Source organism: Tupaia chinensis, unplaced genomic scaffold, assembly GCF_000334495.1.
Source record: "Tupaia chinensis unplaced genomic scaffold, TupChi_1.0 Scaffold000065_1, whole genome shotgun sequence".
NCBI lineage: Eukaryota > Metazoa > Chordata > Mammalia > Scandentia > Tupaiidae > Tupaia > Tupaia belangeri.
This window is the reverse complement of record NW_006159523.1, coordinates 3,785,196-3,802,438: the sequence shown is the minus strand read 5'-3', so window position 1 is coordinate 3,802,438 and position 17,243 is coordinate 3,785,196. Positions and strand designations below refer to the sequence as shown.

Sequence of the window (17,243 nt, the reverse complement as noted above, 5' to 3'; positions counted from 1 at the left end):
TAAAAAAAAAAAAAAAAGAAAGCAAGTTGCCTGGTCCAGGACTCAAACCGCGGTTGGCCATGTGGGAATCCAGTGCCTTTAACCATCATGACACTTGCTGGCACCACAAAATTTCTTAAATAATCTAACTGCTTTCAATAGCAAGTTCAGCTGATATATACATATCTGTGAATACATGGCTGTCTATCTTTCTTTTTCTCTTTTTTTCTTTTTATTTTGTTTATTTTTTCTCTTTCTTTCTTTCCTTCTTTTCCTTACTTTATTTTTCCTTTTCTCCTTTTCTTTCTTTCTCTTTCTTTCTTCCACGACTACTTCTTTTTTTTTTTTTTCTTTTTCTTTTTTTTTTTTTTTTTTTTTTTTCTTTTTCTTTCTTTTTTCTTTTTTTTTTTGGAGAGGTTTTCGCTATAGAGCGCGTGCTCTCACCAGACAGACAGAGACGTAGAGACAGAAAGTGAGAAATCACCCCCAGTAGGGATGGTCACGCCGCAATCCCTTCTCCTCCATTCTCCTCTCGGGATCTTGGGCACGCACGCACATGTGCCCGGTGTGAGTTTTAAGCCACTGGGTCCGGGATGCGAACCGCGGTCAACTACGTGGGAGTCCAGCGACATGGCCATTACGCTAACTGCTGGTTCCCACCACGACTACTTCTTGATGACACATCTCATTTGCTTGGCAGATATTTCTTTATCCTAAAAGTAGACAGAACGGTACACTCAGAGAAAATTTCTGCACTTCTTTTCCCCTTTGGGGATCCAATTTGAAGCTCTTCTACCTAAATTTTCTCTCAGTGCATGAATTTGGCCTTTTTGCGGGTCCATACATCTTTGATAAGATTCTATGAACCTTAGGACTTCTGTCTGTGTGACTTTTTCTTCCCTGAACTGAATGGGCAATATTAATTAGATGGGGAAGTTGTAAGATATTCAGAATATTGACTTCTCTATATAAGAATTCCCAAATAATTGTAGAAGATTGATGAGTTCACAGAATTCTCCTTGTCCTCAAGGAATGTTCAATATAATACAGAAGACCAATATATTCAATAAACCCAAATCTATAATTTCATCTACATATATCTTTGTACATGTGAAGACAGTTACCCAGGTAGAAAGGAAACCACCAATAAAGGGTATTGCATACCTTAGCTATAAGATTAATGTAGACCTTGTGAAAGAACTCTGCAAGAGGTGGAATTTTGGAAGATGAATGGAAAAAGCAAATATATTCAGTGCTACATTAATGACATTTAAAATTTGGTTTCAGCAAAAAACCTGCCAAAATTCAAAATTCATGAATTAATTCTAATTACATATTTTCTATAATCTTTGAGAAAATCCTGGACCTAAAGTTTTCCTTTTTGGTGTTGTAAACTGAATGTTTGAAGAGCTATAAGCTCTGTGAAGTGATAAATAATACTATATTTATTAACCATTTACTATTTAATTAAGCCTATTAATACTTTATCTCCTGAATACATTTTTAAGCTTTTTTTCTGGTAAGATATTATTCTTGTATGATAAGGATAATAAGCACAGTGTAATAGAATAAAAAAAGAATGATCTCAAATAATAGCTTATCTGAATAGCAAATAGTGGCAAATGGGAATCAGGAGAAATGGATGAGTTCAAATCCACACTCCCTCACTTGCAGCGTATGACATCCCAAGCCCTCCCTGCCTGCTCTTTAGAACTGCCGTAACATCAACCATCATCCTACAATACTTAAGATTCTGAATAGTGTATAGCTTTTGCTTGGTGCCTACCTGGACCCGTGATCCCTCCATTTCCTTTGGGTAGAAATTCTCACATAGATGTGTAAGGAGGAGTGTATGAGGATGTTCCCGACGGCACTGTTAGTGATGGTGTGCAGCAGGAGGCCATTGAGTATCTGTCACTGGGTAGCAGACACACAAAAATATGGTGGAAGCACAGAATACAGCATTTAGAAGCAACAGATTGTTTCCAGAGTAACATGGGTTCATCTTAAAATCCAAGTGAAAATAACCTACTTAACATAAGCTCTTCTCTGAAAATGAAAAGTGCATATAATAAAGGAATTAATGTTTTACAAAAACACGTGTAAATAAAAGGACATGCTTTAAGTAAATTATAGGTGGTGTTTGTGGGGGTGAAGAAGAAACAATGAAATGGGTCAATGTTGCTAAGAGGAGCAAGGTCCTGTAGCCCGGCTATGGTCAGCGGTAAGAAGCAAGAAGTGAGCAAGTACCTCAATCTTCTATACTTTGGCTATAAAAGAAGAAAAAGAGAAAATAAACAAGTAAAGTAATAGAAGTGCCTGGCCCACAATAAGTGGTCTACTAGTATATTCCAAATTCTTAGGTGCCCGAGAACTATAAAACTGCAATAACAATGATCCATGACCAGGCTATTTTGTAATAATGTTGTGATGTAAATTTAAGAAAAGTAAATTTACATTTACTTGTAAATATGAGACTTAGAGTTCCATTCCAGACTCTGACTTCACAAGCTAACTCTGTCACTAAAATACAAAATACAGTGTGAAGAGTGTTTGGTTTGACCATACTTTACTATTAAATGTATTTTCATTATTAAACAAATGGTTTCAAGGACACTTTTATAGTGACACACGTTACAGAGAGCTGTGTTAAAGTTTTAAGTTGAAGCACAACATTCTCTTAATGAAATGTAATGGTATTTTCATGAAATAAAATTAACAAAATTCTTTAAAAAACCATCAAGCACAAAGAAAAATAGAATCCTGGCTTGGAGTAGTCTAATTGCTAGGTACTGGTATACTAGGCTAAGTGGGTGGTCTGACAACTGCAATCCATAGCATCTACTCCTTAATTATTATTTTAGGGCAACCAGTTTCAGCTATGAAGATGTGTGGTCATCATTTTTAGCATGTAAATGTCATAGGTCATTGTTTTGAAATCCTGTGAGGAATACATTTCTTTTTCATCTCTCTCTGCCTGATAATGAATGAGCCATGTACTTTCCTCAATCTCCCCCGTCTGGAGAGCTTTGTGCCTGGCTCTGTTTGGTAGTCAGGACACAGAGCCTGTGTTTTAGTGAGAAGACTGGCATCAATACCTAAATCAGTAACAAACAAGCTCACACCCCAGAGAACACACCTCAGGTGAGCTTAGATCATATACATGCTGGCTACAAACAAGATGAATTATAATGGGAATTAGAATGAATATGTATGTGTGGGGATAGATAGTGGCCATCTGCCATAATGTTCTAGAGAACACAGGACTAGACCGAGCTTCTAAAAGAGGGCAAAGCTGTGACCTAGTACATCAGTGGTAAAAGAATGAACTCTTTCTAGGTCCCTTGGGTATTTAATAAGGGAGAAGATGTGGCTATGATAGAAGGGTGTGAAAGTGAGATAAGTGAGTTAATTGGCTTTAGTGAACAATGGTGTATAAAGAATATTCCTGAAGTGAGTTGGGATGTTGGGTGCAAGTAACAAGAGTCAACAAAAATGGCTCAAACAATGCAGTGATATGATGATCTCACATGACAAGAAACCCCAAAGTAGGGCACGTCCAGAGTAGGTCAATCCATCCTCTCAGTGGTGTGCAACCAAAGACCCAAGTTCTTAGGGAGATGTTTTTTCCTTTATTTATTTATTTTTTCATTTCATTTTCTTCCATACATTCAATCACATTATTATTTGTCTTAAAAAATGGATATTTCAACAGGTAAACATTTCTCCCTAGTACTCTTGATAAAACTATGAAATATCTTCAACAGATATTTGTGCCATTAATGCTTTGTGCCATTAATGCTTTGCCTCCCTGTCCCTCCCCCAAATGTCCTTCCTCAGACCCTCCTCTTTCACACACACTATATCTGGTATTTACATCTATATACTGCGTTTCTCTATCCTTTTGACAATTAGTTTCAGTCATAGAGTGCATATATACTCGGTATATATTAAGTGGGGACAGAGATTTTTGCTATAGGACATGTGTGCTTACCAGAGAGACAGAGAGACAGAAAGTGAGAAATTATCCTCCTGGGGATGTAGTGAACAATGGTGTATAAAGACACACACACATACACACACACACATACACACACACACACACACACGTCTAGCTGAGTTTCAAGTGACCAGATCCAGGACTTAAATAGCAGTTGACTATGTGGGAGTCCAGTGATGTAACCATGATGCCATCTGCTGGTCCCTTGGTTTAGTCTCTTAAGCTGGCTACCTCATGGTTACAAAATAACTGCTGAATAGTAGTCACATGCAAACAAACAACTCTGCGAAGAAGAAGAGATCTGATTTCTTCCTGTGGATCTCTTCTTATTTAAAGGGAAATCTTTCCTATAAGCCCTTCCCAGCAACTTCTCCTCCTTTCTTATTGGCAAGAATTTTGGTATCTTTTGATGGCTAGAACAGTCTCTGATTTGGAATACAGAGTTACCCCAGTTGGCTTAGATCAACCAAAGCCTGATTCTGAGGACTGGGAAAGTTGAAGCCCTTTCTGAAGAACTGGCTACATGAAATCTACATCATAGTAGGTCCTCTTAGCAAAGAAGGGAGTGGAAGGAAGGTTAGTTTTCCATTCACTTTCTGTTAGATTTTGTTTGTTTTTATTAGGCTGTCTGAGGGAGAATGTGAAGGTATCTGAAAATAGAAAAAAAATATATTCAGTGAAGAGATCATGAGAAAGAAGTCCAATAACCTACAGAGCAATCTGAAAATCAGAGGGAGACCATGGAGAAGAGAATCAGACAGTATCAGTTGAGAGGAGAGAAAGAGATTGAGATTTATCATCATGGAAAAGATATAACCTCTGACTAGGTGGCATGGAGACCCAATCCAACAAACGCTGAATTGTCTCTGATTTCTTCTCAATGGGGAATGCCAGGCTTACAAAGACACAGTCCTGCTTGTCTCCTGCTTTATTGTTCCCCACATTCGGCCTCCTATGTCCTGCTCTTGTAACATGAAGTTCTTTTTCAAGTATTGAGTCTCTGTTCATGCTATTCCTTTTGTCAGGAATGCTCTTCTTACATGTATATACATGGATGACTCTTCATTCTTTAAGAAGTGGAAGGGATATTACCTTCTCCAGGAAGTCTACCTGTAACTCTGAGTTTGGCTATGTGTCTCTCCTCGGTGCTTACATGGTGTTTTGTGTACACATACATATAGTACTTACCGGATTGAAATTCTCTCCATCTCTTCACAGATGTTTATTGAGTTCCTACTCTATGGCCAGGGCTGGCTTAGGTGCTGGAATAAAGCATATAAACAAAACACATTCCTTGTTCCAATGGATATGGTACTCTATAGAAAGGCAGATCAGATAATAAAAACATGTACAATACGTCAGGTGTCTTGCTACTCAGTTAGTAGTCACATGAGCATAATTCATCTATAGATATTGTCTGTACCTTCAAGTGAGGCTCTGAGATTTTTCCTCCTTTTGTTCTCAGGCAGTGCTTGCGTAAAAATGGATTCCCTCAGCACAGCAAATGTTGAATTTTGCCTTGATGTATTCAAAGAGCTGAACAGTAACAATGTAGGAGATAACATCTTCTTTTCCCCGCTGAGTCTGCTTTATGCTCTAAGTGTGCTCCTTCTCGGTGCCAGAGGACACAGTGCAGAACAAATGGAAAAGGTATGGAACCCCATTGTTCATACACCCATGGGTCAGTGGCATTTCTGTTGTCTTTATACCAAGAAAACTTTGCCATTTTGTGTGGAAAAAAAAAAAACATTGGGCAAACCATATTTCTTAAAATGAGTTCTGGCTTAGATAAATAATACATTGTAATGTGAATCATGCAATACATAGTATGTTCCTTCCCATCAGTGGTATCATAAATACATCTCTACAGTTAGTGTTTAGAGCACCTTTCAGCGATTTAAATGTGATAGAAAACAAATATATGATATTATTCTTGATTTCTAGAAGTTTAAACTTATTATGAAACTTAACAATAGTTTAAAAGTTATCAACTTAAAGAATTCATTATTATATTTGGACATCATAACCTGTGTATCAGGTAGAGATTATTAGCCCCATTTTTCACATGGAAAAATAGAGAGAGGGGAAAGGCAACTTTGAGGTTCCATAGGTGAACATTTGATAATCTTTTTCATTATACATATGGTTATGTAAATTCTGGAGGAATATCACAACAACTTTTGGAATATTTGTACATCTTATTATTGTTTGTGCTGGGATGCCACAGAGTGTCATCCATGGCCCTAGAGTGCCACTGTCCTAGTTAAATATCTGAGAACAGTAGCTATGATGAAGGCAGGAGAGCTTGGTAACTTGGAGCTCAGTCTTTGGAGACTGACAGGCAATGGTCTGGAGCTGCTTGATCTCTTTTAACCTCAATCTTCTCAGCATAAAATGGGGATCATGGTATCTACTCATTCATTTCTTTGGAGACTTACATAGAAGATGTGAAGACTTAGTTCAGAACTTGGAACATAACAATATTATGTGTTAGCTATCATTGTTGGGTTATCTAAACTGGAAAAACAATTCAGCTGTTAACCTTTAGAGACCATACATTGCTTTTGATGTCAGTTGCTTCCTTTTCCTTTTCCAGGTGCTTCACTTCAATAATATTGGAGAATCATTAACACCAGAATTTAAGGACTCATATAAGGTATGATAGTATCGTTGCTGGGCTGTTGAATGCTCTTTAACATAAGAATACCAAGAAATAATAGTCCGGTGTCTTTGGTCTTAAGGGAGAAGCGATGTCTACTTTGATCTGCTCGTTTAATTTTCCTACCAATCACTATCATCTATAGAGCTTAACATAATGTTAATAATGAAAATAACAATAAGAGACTCTCCTAGATGTTGTTATCTGATTTATTGATATCCTTACTTAAACTTCAGTGATTTCCTTGTTCTTTTTTTATTATTTTTTTTTTTTTAGAGATTTTTGCTATAGGGCATGTGTGCTTGCAAGAGAGATAAAAAGAGAGAGAAAGTGAGAAATCACCCTCCTCTGGGGGGATAGCCACACCATAATTTCTTCTCCTCTATTCTCCTCTAGGATTTTGGGTGAGTACACATGCACACATGTCCAGCGTGAGTTTTAAGCCAGGGGCTGGGACTTGAACCGTAGTCGACTACATGGGAATCCAGCGATGTAACTATTATGCCATCTACTGGTCCCAGATGATCCCTTCTATAAACTGTGTCCTATGTTGAATCTGTTAGCTTTTTCATAGTGCTATATTTTTTTCAGTTTGGTGAAGGGATGCTTTGCATAAAATTATAGTAGAAAAATGGTTGTTGCCCAACTCATACACTCTGGGACGATGGCTCCCAGTTCTTTCTAGAAAAAGAATTCATTTTAATACCTAAAGTATGTAGAACTCCCACATGAAAATAGTGTGTAACAGTGATTGGTGAGAAAATACATAAACACTTGTAGTCACAAAATACTTGCTTATAGCTTATTATTAGGAGCTCAAAGTCCATAGTTTAGAAACCATTACTTCAGGAAATATACACGCAATCCCTTTACAGCTCTACATTTTGGGCAGTTTCAATCACATCAAAGCTCTATGCTTAGCAAAATCGCTACTACTAAGGCCAGTTCAGTGAAAGGCTGGAGTGTTTGATTAAATGGCCACATAGAAAACGAGACATTGAAAAAAACATCATAGAGAAGAGAAATAATTCTGTAAACATAAAAGCAAAGGTAGCAATAGCATTTGGGTTATTGGCTTAAATACCCCACGAGGATCTCCTTGTTTTGGAAACTTCGGCTTTATTTATGGAAACTTCTGCCCCTACTGGGGTCAACAGGGCATGCGTGTTTTACAGTAGCTTACAATTTTGAATAGTCTGCAAGCAACGTCAAAGAGTGATAAGATTATTTTGCTAGAGGAAATCTGCAGAAGAAAAGTGCTTTAAACTCTTGAACTCTTTGTATTCACTGCCTTTTTACTTGTGAGCAAACACCTTGTTTGCTGGATGTTTTGTTCACATTATTTATAACTCTCCGATGGCAAGAAATCAAGCAACTTAATACACCTTTGTTTCTGCTGTTTACTTTCTTTGTTTCTGATGTTCTAGTGCAGCCAAGCTGGAAGAATTCATTCTGAGTTTGGAGTCCTATTCTCTCAAATCAACCAGCTGGACTCTAACTACACGCTCAGCATTGCAAACAGACTCTATGGGACAAAGGCTAAGGCATTCCATCAGGTAACCCATCTGAAATGCTGAGTAACGACTTCCTTGGCACACTGTGAATTTCATACCATAAAATTAATGAAGGGTGAGAAGAGTCAAGAAAGGATGAAGCACAAAAAAAGTAGACAAAAAGTTATGTCTGTGGGTCAGAGGAAAACCTATTTTTTTTTTTTTTAATTTTCTTTCAAGGTTCTTAATGCAGAGTATCAGTTAGTTGAAGGTACTCTGCACTGGGAGTCACAAGACCTGAGTTCTGCTCCCATCTAGACCCATGACTTTGTGCAAGCCATTTCTCTTATCTTTAAAATTAGAGGACTGAGCTAATTCTATCCAGTGCCAAAGTGGTAACAGCAGGCTCTTCCCTATATGCACTATAGTATGTAGTTTATGTATGTGCTAATTCATATATTGCAGGTGTTATTTCGTATAATCCTGTTGTGCTAAAATGTAAGTACAAAACTGCCATTGATTCTGCAGATTGTAAAACAGGTTCTGAAAAGTCAAATTGACAAAGGTCACAGGGATCCTCAAATGACAAAATCTAGATTTTTATCACTGTCTAAATTCATCTTCCCATTTTTAATCATTTTGTCATCTTGCTTTAAGTAAAATACTAGATTAGCAATGTAGGTTTTGTCGGTCCAGTATTAAATGCTAACTGGGTGAAGCCGGATGATGTCCTTAGGCTGGTAATCCAGAGTATGTCTTAGATGTGACATGCTTCTGAGACTCAGAATTATTATTTTTGCAGTTAGGTGGGTAGCTCACTTTTGTACTACAAACATTTTGCTTTGAATGTTTTAGAACTAAGAAAGCCAATCATCTGACAGAATTAACAAGGAAAACTTTCTGAGCATTCCTTTTAGGGGTATTTTGGATTTAGTTATTATTTTTTAATAATTACTAGAAGGTATGTGCATACACGTGAGAAAGAAAGAAGGAGAAAGCACACCTTGCAATGGTGCGTGGCCACGCTGCAGCCCTTTTCCTCCGTCCCTCCATCCCATCAGGATTTTGGCCCCTCATACACACAGGCCCTCGATGCCTTTCAAGTTGCCTAGGCAAGGGTTCAAACTGCGGCTGACCATGTGGGGCTGGCCCAGGATTTTGTTAAGTTTATTCATTTTATTAAACATAAGTATATAAAGATTCTGCTCTTTCAGACTTGTATGTAGGAACTGCTCTTGTGTCTGTGTTAGGATTTTAGAACACATACAGCTAAAGGTATTTCTTTCCTGTACACTATTTTGTGAAATTGTTTAATTGCCTTTTTTTTATAATAGCAATATTTAAACTGTTCTGAGAAATTGTATCAAGCTGGGTTGGAAACTGTTGATTTTGAACAGTCTGCAGAAGAAACAAGGAAAACTATTAATGCTTGGGTGGAAAGTAAAACTAATGGTAAGAATAAGTCACAAATGTGTCTCCAAACGTTATATGTGTTGTGTTGACAAACTCTCTGAATCTATCTGCTAACAAAAAAGCTGAAGGAAGTCCAGAACTGATAGGCAGGTCAGCCATGAAGGGCAAGAGGCCATATTGTGGAATGCCAGTTGTACTCTTGGTCTCAAATGATATATACCATGTGATTCTGAGAAAGAACATCATTTCTATTTTATAGAAATGTTGTTGCACATTATACAATTAAATGAACGTAAAACTATCTTTTACAATAAGAAACTACTATATTTTGTTCAGTATTTATTTTTTTAAATGGCACAATAACAATTTGCTAACAAAAATGTGTTTCTTTGCTTAAAAATACTTAGTTAAGGGTGACCAGCAGTTGACATAATGGCTATGTCGCTGGACTCCCATGTAGTCGACCGTGGTTAGAGTCTCGGACCTGGTGGCTTAAACTCACGCCAGGCACATGTGCATGTATGCCCAAGATCCCCAGAGGAGAATGAAGGAGAAGGGATTGTTGTGTGGCCATCTCCCCTGGGGGGTGATTTCTCTCTTTCTGTCTCTCTGCCTCTCTCTGGTGAGCGCACGTGTACTATAGCAAAAACCTCTCCAAAAAAAAAAAAAAAACTTTGTTAAGGAAAAAAATGTAAGTTTATACAAAAGTAGAGAGAATATCAATGAACCCTAATTTATCCATCGCTCCACTACAACATTGATCACTCATGGTCAGTCTCATGTGTATATACATTCTCTTTCCCACCAGCTCTTGCTCTTCCAGATTATTTTGGGTCAAATCCCAGGTATCTTATCATTTTTCCTATACATATTTCAGTTTGTTTCTATGAAAGTATAGACTATTTTTAATATGACCACAACACTATTATCACATCTAGAACATTAAAAAGAATAATTTACTATTAACAAATATTCAGTATGTTTTCATATTTCTACAGTCTTCTTTTTGGCTTAAATCATCTATACCTTGCAATTCGTCGATACATCCCTTAAGTACCGATTTTATATATACTTACACAAAAGTAGATTATTATAGATAGATTGTTTGAAAACTATCATGAAGTGAATCCCATAATCACATTAGCTTTATAACAAGTCTTGGTTAGCTGAAAGTATAAATCTTCTGACATTGATTGTCTTCTAAGTTACTTTGGCTAATCTTGATCTTTGCATTTTCAAGTACATTTAAAATTTAGCTTGCCAACTTTCATAAAATACATCAGTTCAAATTTTAATTGGAATTACATGGATCTATAGATTTTAAGAGATAAAACATCTTTATCAGCTTCCAACTTATGACCATGAAATTTAACTCTTCTTATTTAGGTCCTGTTTAATTTATTTCAGTAATATTTTGTATTTCTTGATGTTAAAGTTTTGTCAGACTTGTGACAAATTATTTCTAGGTTTTGTAATATTTGTTGAATTTTAGTTGGTATCTATTTTTCAAATTTTATTTGTTGTGGTTGATGTATTAGTATATAATTGACTTTTGTGTATTAACATTGCTGAATTTACTTAATTCTAGCTTAGCTTTACACTATTTCAGATTTTATATAAACACAATATTTTCTTTTCTAATATTTCTGGTTTCTTTTCTTGCCTTATTGAAGAGGGCCTTCACGTGAATAGAAGTGTGATACTGGGCATCATGTTGAATCTTGTTTCTGAATTTAGGTCTTGTTTCTAAGTGGTTTTAGTAAAACATCAGGAAAAATGTGTGCTGCAATTAAAAAAATGTGTTTTTATGAACACATGTTTTTGAGATGAAGACTGTTTCTTATTTCTAGCTTCTAAGAATTTTTGACAAAAATGACAATCATATTTTATTGAGGATTTTTCTGAATCTATTGAGCTATTATTTTATTATAATATTTAGTGAATTATATTGATTGATTTTTAAAATATTAATATTAAGCTAAACATATCTTTTTCTTTTCAGATTATTTCTAGGGGCATGGGGTGGGAAGCTACTGTCAACAGGGTCTCGCCATGCTGCAAGCCTTTTCGCAGTCACCCAGACCTTCAGGATTACAGGCATACCCATTATGTTCAGGTCTGCCAGGGATCTGATTGGGCCTCTCATAAGGCTGCAGTTTCACCAGCAGCACCTGCACCACCATAACTAGGCCTAACTTTATTTTCTTACTTGATCAGAATGCATTATATTTTTTCATTATCAGGTTGAGTTCCTAATATTTTCCTTAGAGATTTTGTAACTATGCTAAAAGAATTTGACTTAGATTTCCTTTCTTGGAATATTTTTGTTAGTACAGGTAGCAACCCTTTCTTCATGTAATGAGGCCACAAGTGTTCCTTCTTTTCCTAATTTCCAAAAGAGTTTATGTAAGATTAAAGTGATTTTTAAAAATATGTTTAAGAGAATCCATTGGTGAAGCCCTCTGAGTCTTCTACGGTGTCTTCTATGTCCTTTTATGTGGTGAACTTATTTTATTTATTTGTTTATTTAGGGGGTTTATTAATTTATTTATAAGTTCATTTCGTGGAGAGAATACTTAACATCTGACCGGGGTTTATTAATTTATTTATAAGTTCATTTCATGGAGAGAATACAAAACATCTGACGAAATTTCAAGTATACAACACAGTTTTATTAACTGTAGTCTCCATGACGTACATGAGGTGTCCAAAATGGATTCATCTTATAACTGTCTTTATACAGTTTTTGTTTGTTCGTTTTTTTAACTTTTTGCCATAGGGCATGTGTGCTCACCAGAAAGACAGAGAGACAGAGAGACAGAGAGCGAGAAATCACCCCGCAGGGGGGGTGGCCATGCCACAATCCCTTCTCCTCCATTCTCCTCTCGGGATCTTGGGCACGTAAGCACATGCGCCATTTTCTCACTTTCTCCCATTCCCCAATACCTAGTAACTGCCTTTGCTCTCTGCCTTTAAAGTCTCTTTTATCTAAGGATGTCTTTCTACCTCTCCAACTTTTTTTTCTGCAGAATGTTTGTTAAAGAAAACAAATATTTGCCTTGTAGTTTCCATAGTGTAGATAGTGATGACTGTATCCTGAAATGTCATTCAATAATTTCCTATCTTTATATTGCTATGCACTGGCAATCAGAGCTAGAGACTTGATAAGACTCAGGTTAATATTTTCTTTTAACAAAGGTGCTTCATTGGAGGTGCTGTGTGTCCCTCAGGAGATAGATGTCTGACTGCTCCTCTTGGTGTGTGTGACAATCGTGGTCATTGATGATGATGGCTTAGGTCCGTTATTTCATTAAAGGTCATAAAATTGCAGTCCAATGCAAGTATTTCTTCTTTATATATAAGATGATGTATTTCTCACAAATTCATTTGGGAGAAACAGAAAAATTGATTCCAAATTCTTTCTCTTCAAAACCAGTTTCAGAATAATATTCTCCTCCTCTCCGGCATCCTCCAAAGGTGGCCAATGAGCTTTTTCTATTTGTTATCATTATAAAAGAGTACATTACGGTTTTTACGTGCATCCATCTATTGTAGTTATTATTCATATTGCAGGTTTAATTGCCAGTTTAGGGACCAGCAGTTAGCGTAATGGCTATGTCGCTGGACTCCCATGTAGTTGACTGCGGTTCACGTCCTGGACCCGGTGACTTAAAACTCACGCCGGGTGCGTGTGTGTGCGTGCCCACGGGTGCATGTGTGTGCGTGCCCAAGATCCCAAGAGGAGAATGGAGGAGAAGGGATTGCAGCATGTCTATCCCCCCTGGGTGGTGATTTCTCGCTTTCTGTCTCTTTGTCTCTTTCTCTCTGTCTGGCGAGTGCACGTGCCCTATAGCGAAAACCTCTCAAAAAAAAAAATTGCCAGTTTAGTGAGGGGCACCTCTGCACATCGATTCCTTTGTCCTTCTGATGTTTACTCTTGTAGAATTTGGTAGGGTTCTTGCTTTCTCATTTGGCCAAATGTTCCAGACTCATCTTTTATTTCCCCCCCCCCCCCGGCCAAACAGGTAGGTTTTTATGAACACATAAGAGAGAGAAGGGAGAGTGAGAGAGAGAAACCTCTCACGGGGCCTAGTCATACCGCTGACTCTCCATCTTATCAGGGTCCTGGGTATGCATGCATGTGTCTAGCATGTTCTGAAAGCTGACAGGGTGAGACTTGAACCCTGGTCACTTTCTCTGCACAGCATCTAACTGCTGTTCTACAGGGTTGGTCCTTCAGACTTATTTTTATTCATTTCCTGTCTCTATCTTGAAATTGCCTACTTTTCCAGGGTGTTCTGGATCCTTCTAATTAGAATCGATACTTAGAGACCATATTCTGGATACAAAAATGCTCATCACTAATAGTTTGGTCATGTTTTTTAGGCCTTCCAGTGTTTATAACTAAGGAATATATCTTTTCTAGGTTAATTACAACAACTTTTTAACTTATATTCCCCATTTAAATTTAGATTAATAGTATTTTTACTTAAAGCTCACCCTTTACATCTATATTTCTTTTATCTCATGTCCAAAATCCCATTTTCCATTGTTGCTGTGTTTCCAGTTATCTCATACCACAACACAGTCCCAAAATAACAATACTGGTAAAACAATCATAGCTTATAATACTTTTTGCAGTTCTTTTTGTCCTTAAAATATATTTTACTAGAACTGTAGTCATATTGCCATGTTTAAAGAATCCCCCTCTGATAGCCATAAAAACCAACAAGACTCTAGCATTTGATAGAAAGTGGTCAGATATGGAGGATCTATTGTGGAGTGAAGCAAGCCAGGATACGAAAGAAAGATATTATATTTCCCCCCTTAATATATACTGACTATCCATACTTTATGGTAGAGATAGAAATATTGGAGGCCATAGAAGTGAAAATAGTTAGCGATGATGAAGACAGTGTGGAACGGGGCAAGAGAAAAAGAGTATAGAAAAGAATAGCAAGAGAACAAATAGAGAGGCAGGACATTAGTGGGACACAGAAATGGTTTATTATCTGTTGATGATGACGTGTATAGTATTTTTAATTGGACTGGTCTGAGAAGTATTTCATGTTGGATAAAATCTTTTTACAAGCTAGACGATAGTTACTAAATGTTTAAAAAAATTGGAATAATAGTAATAATAATCTGGAAAAATAATTAAAACCTATTTGATGATGATGATGGGGATTTTAATGTCTTTGTATGGTATTCCTTCTGGAAAAAGAAATGTAATACACTATAAAGTTACATGTAATTCGATGTAATATAAACAAGATTATGATAAAAAATAGAATCTCCCTTTGAGTGTTTATGGCACCAACTCATTGTACCATTAGTTTCTGAACTCGTAAAACTTAACCAAGCAGATTTCTCAACATGGGAGAACACTGAGGTTATTAAATTAAAATCAGGATAAAATTGATACATCATTAATATTTGTACTAGCTACTCCCTGGGTGCTTAGAAGTAATGAAGCATTCAATATTCTTTGAAATAAACTTCATTTGACAAAGGCAACTCTTTTTATTTGAGAGTTTTTTCGCTATAGGGCGCATGCACTCGCCAGACAGACAGAGAGAGACATAGAGACAGAAAGCAAGAAATCACCCCCCAGAGGGGATGGTCACACCGCAATCCCTTCTCCTCCATTCTCCTCTTGGGATCTTGGGCAAGCACGCACACGTGCCCAGCGTGAGTTTTAAGCCACCGGGTCCGGGACCGAACCGCGGTCGACTACGTGGAAGTCCAGCAGCCATTACCCTAACTGCTGATTCCCAACTCTTTTTTTTTTTTTTTAAGAGACATTTATGCTATAGGGCGAGTATGCTTGCCAGAGAGATAGAGAGAGACAGAGACAGAAAGTGAGAAATCATTCCCTAGATGGGGATGGCCACACTGTAATCCCTTCTGCTTTCAGGATATTGGGTATGCACATACACATGTCCAGTGTGAGTTTTAAGCCACTGGGTCTGGGACACGAACCATGGTCAGCTGTGTGGGAATCCAGCAATGTAACCATTATGCCATCTGTTGGTCCCAACAAAGACAACTCTTAGACCAGGCAATGAAGAATTCCTACTGACATCTCAAATTTAGTTTAGTTTAGTTTGTTTATTTGTTTTTCTGGGTCTAAATTCCTTGTGACTATCACACTCTGTGTTATCAGTAAGTTTGAATCCAAATATAATTTTCTTTCTTTTTTTTTTTTTTTCAATACTAGGAAAAGTCACAAACCTCTTCGAAAAGGGCACAATTGAACCCTCTTCTGTCATGGTCATGGTGAATGCCATATATTTCAAAGGACAATGGCAAAATAAATTTCAGGAAAGAGAGACAGTTAGAACTCCCTTTCAGTTAAATGAGGTAAGTATTTAATTTTTCAGACTAATGACAAAATTTGGAAAATGCATTGACTATTTAAGGACAGCTGAGAAAGATTTCGTTTCTCCTCCATTCTCCTCTTGGGTTTCTGGGATATATGTAATACATGCCTGGTGTGTTTTCAAGCCACTGGGTCCAGGACTTGAACCACACGGTTTACCATGTGGTATCCAGTTTCCTTAATAGGCATTCCACCATCTGGCCCACTGGATTCCTTCCATTGTGTTTTCTATAAATTTTTATGTTTTCCTTATTAAGTGACAGTAGCCTTTCTCATAGGGCACTTAACTGATGTCTGGATGCTGAGACTCTCCGGTATAGAAGAAAACCTGTTCTTTTCTAATGTTCCCTGTGTGCATTTTTTCCCCTATATGCTGTAGCCACTTTTCTTAGCAGCACAATCAAACTGTGTTATTCCTCTACTAGTGTCTGTAATTAGATTAAGAAAATTATTCTATTGTGTTATTTTCCAAATAAATCCTTTTAGCTAGAAGCCTTTGTTTTTGGTCGAACCAAGTCATCTATGTATATTATTAGAACTACTCAGTCTCTAATCATGACTTATTTTGAAATAAAAATAAAATGATAACTTATGCAAAGGAACGTAATGAAGGATATCCTTTGTAATTTATATTTTACCTATGCCACTAGAGTGTTAATGCAGGTATTTATGTTATACAACAAAATTAGTATATGTGCATATACACTTACATATGCAACTGTACAATTTAATTATAATCTTTTTAAAAATAGGATAAAAGTGTAATTGTGGAAATGATGCATCAAACTGGGACGTTTAAATTGGCCTTCATAAAGGAACCACAGATGCAAGTTCTTGAGCTACCCTATGTTAACAACAAACTAAGCATGATTATTCTGCTTCCAGTAGGCACAGCCAATCTAGAACAGGTAAAGTTACAAGAATGCTACACACAGCAGATGCATGTGTGCATATGCACACACACACACTCTTACACACACTTGGTGTATCCTACAGCATTAGTGCATTCAGTCACTGATAAAGGACCTAAACATTCTGTGTTGTACCCAGGACAGTGACAGAAAAGGGGCAGGGGAGAAAAGATCACTGTCTTTCAAGGTAATATATTTAGAGAGAACAAGTTATTTTTACATGAAAAAAGGCACATGCAGGTGCAAGCTCCATCTTGTACAAATACACTTACTAGTTGTTTGAGACTTGAGTGATATCTTTCTCCTGTAATGAAATTATTAATTTTTTAAAGAATGATTTTAGTTGACTTTATTTATTTATTTACTTATTTTAATTTGACCAGGGAGGGACAGAATGAGAGGGAAA

The 17,243-nt window shown here is 36.9% G+C and overlaps 1 protein-coding gene across 1 annotated transcript in view; it reads left to right on the top strand.

Moving 5' to 3' along the window:
• Positions 1–17,243, top strand: part of SERPINB11 (serpin family B member 11) — a 21,435-nt gene that overhangs the window by 2,613 nt on the left and 1,579 nt on the right. Inside the window, exons 2-7 of the mRNA XM_006141828.3 lie at positions 5,445–5,629; positions 6,576–6,635; positions 8,066–8,194; positions 9,466–9,583; positions 15,765–15,907; positions 16,679–16,834. Of these exons, the coding sequence (XP_006141890.1) occupies positions 5,462–5,629; positions 6,576–6,635; positions 8,066–8,194; positions 9,466–9,583; positions 15,765–15,907; positions 16,679–16,834 (774 nt within the window). The 5' untranslated portion in view covers positions 5,445–5,461. The remainder of the gene's footprint in view (positions 1–5,444; positions 5,630–6,575; positions 6,636–8,065; positions 8,195–9,465; positions 9,584–15,764; positions 15,908–16,678; positions 16,835–17,243) is intronic.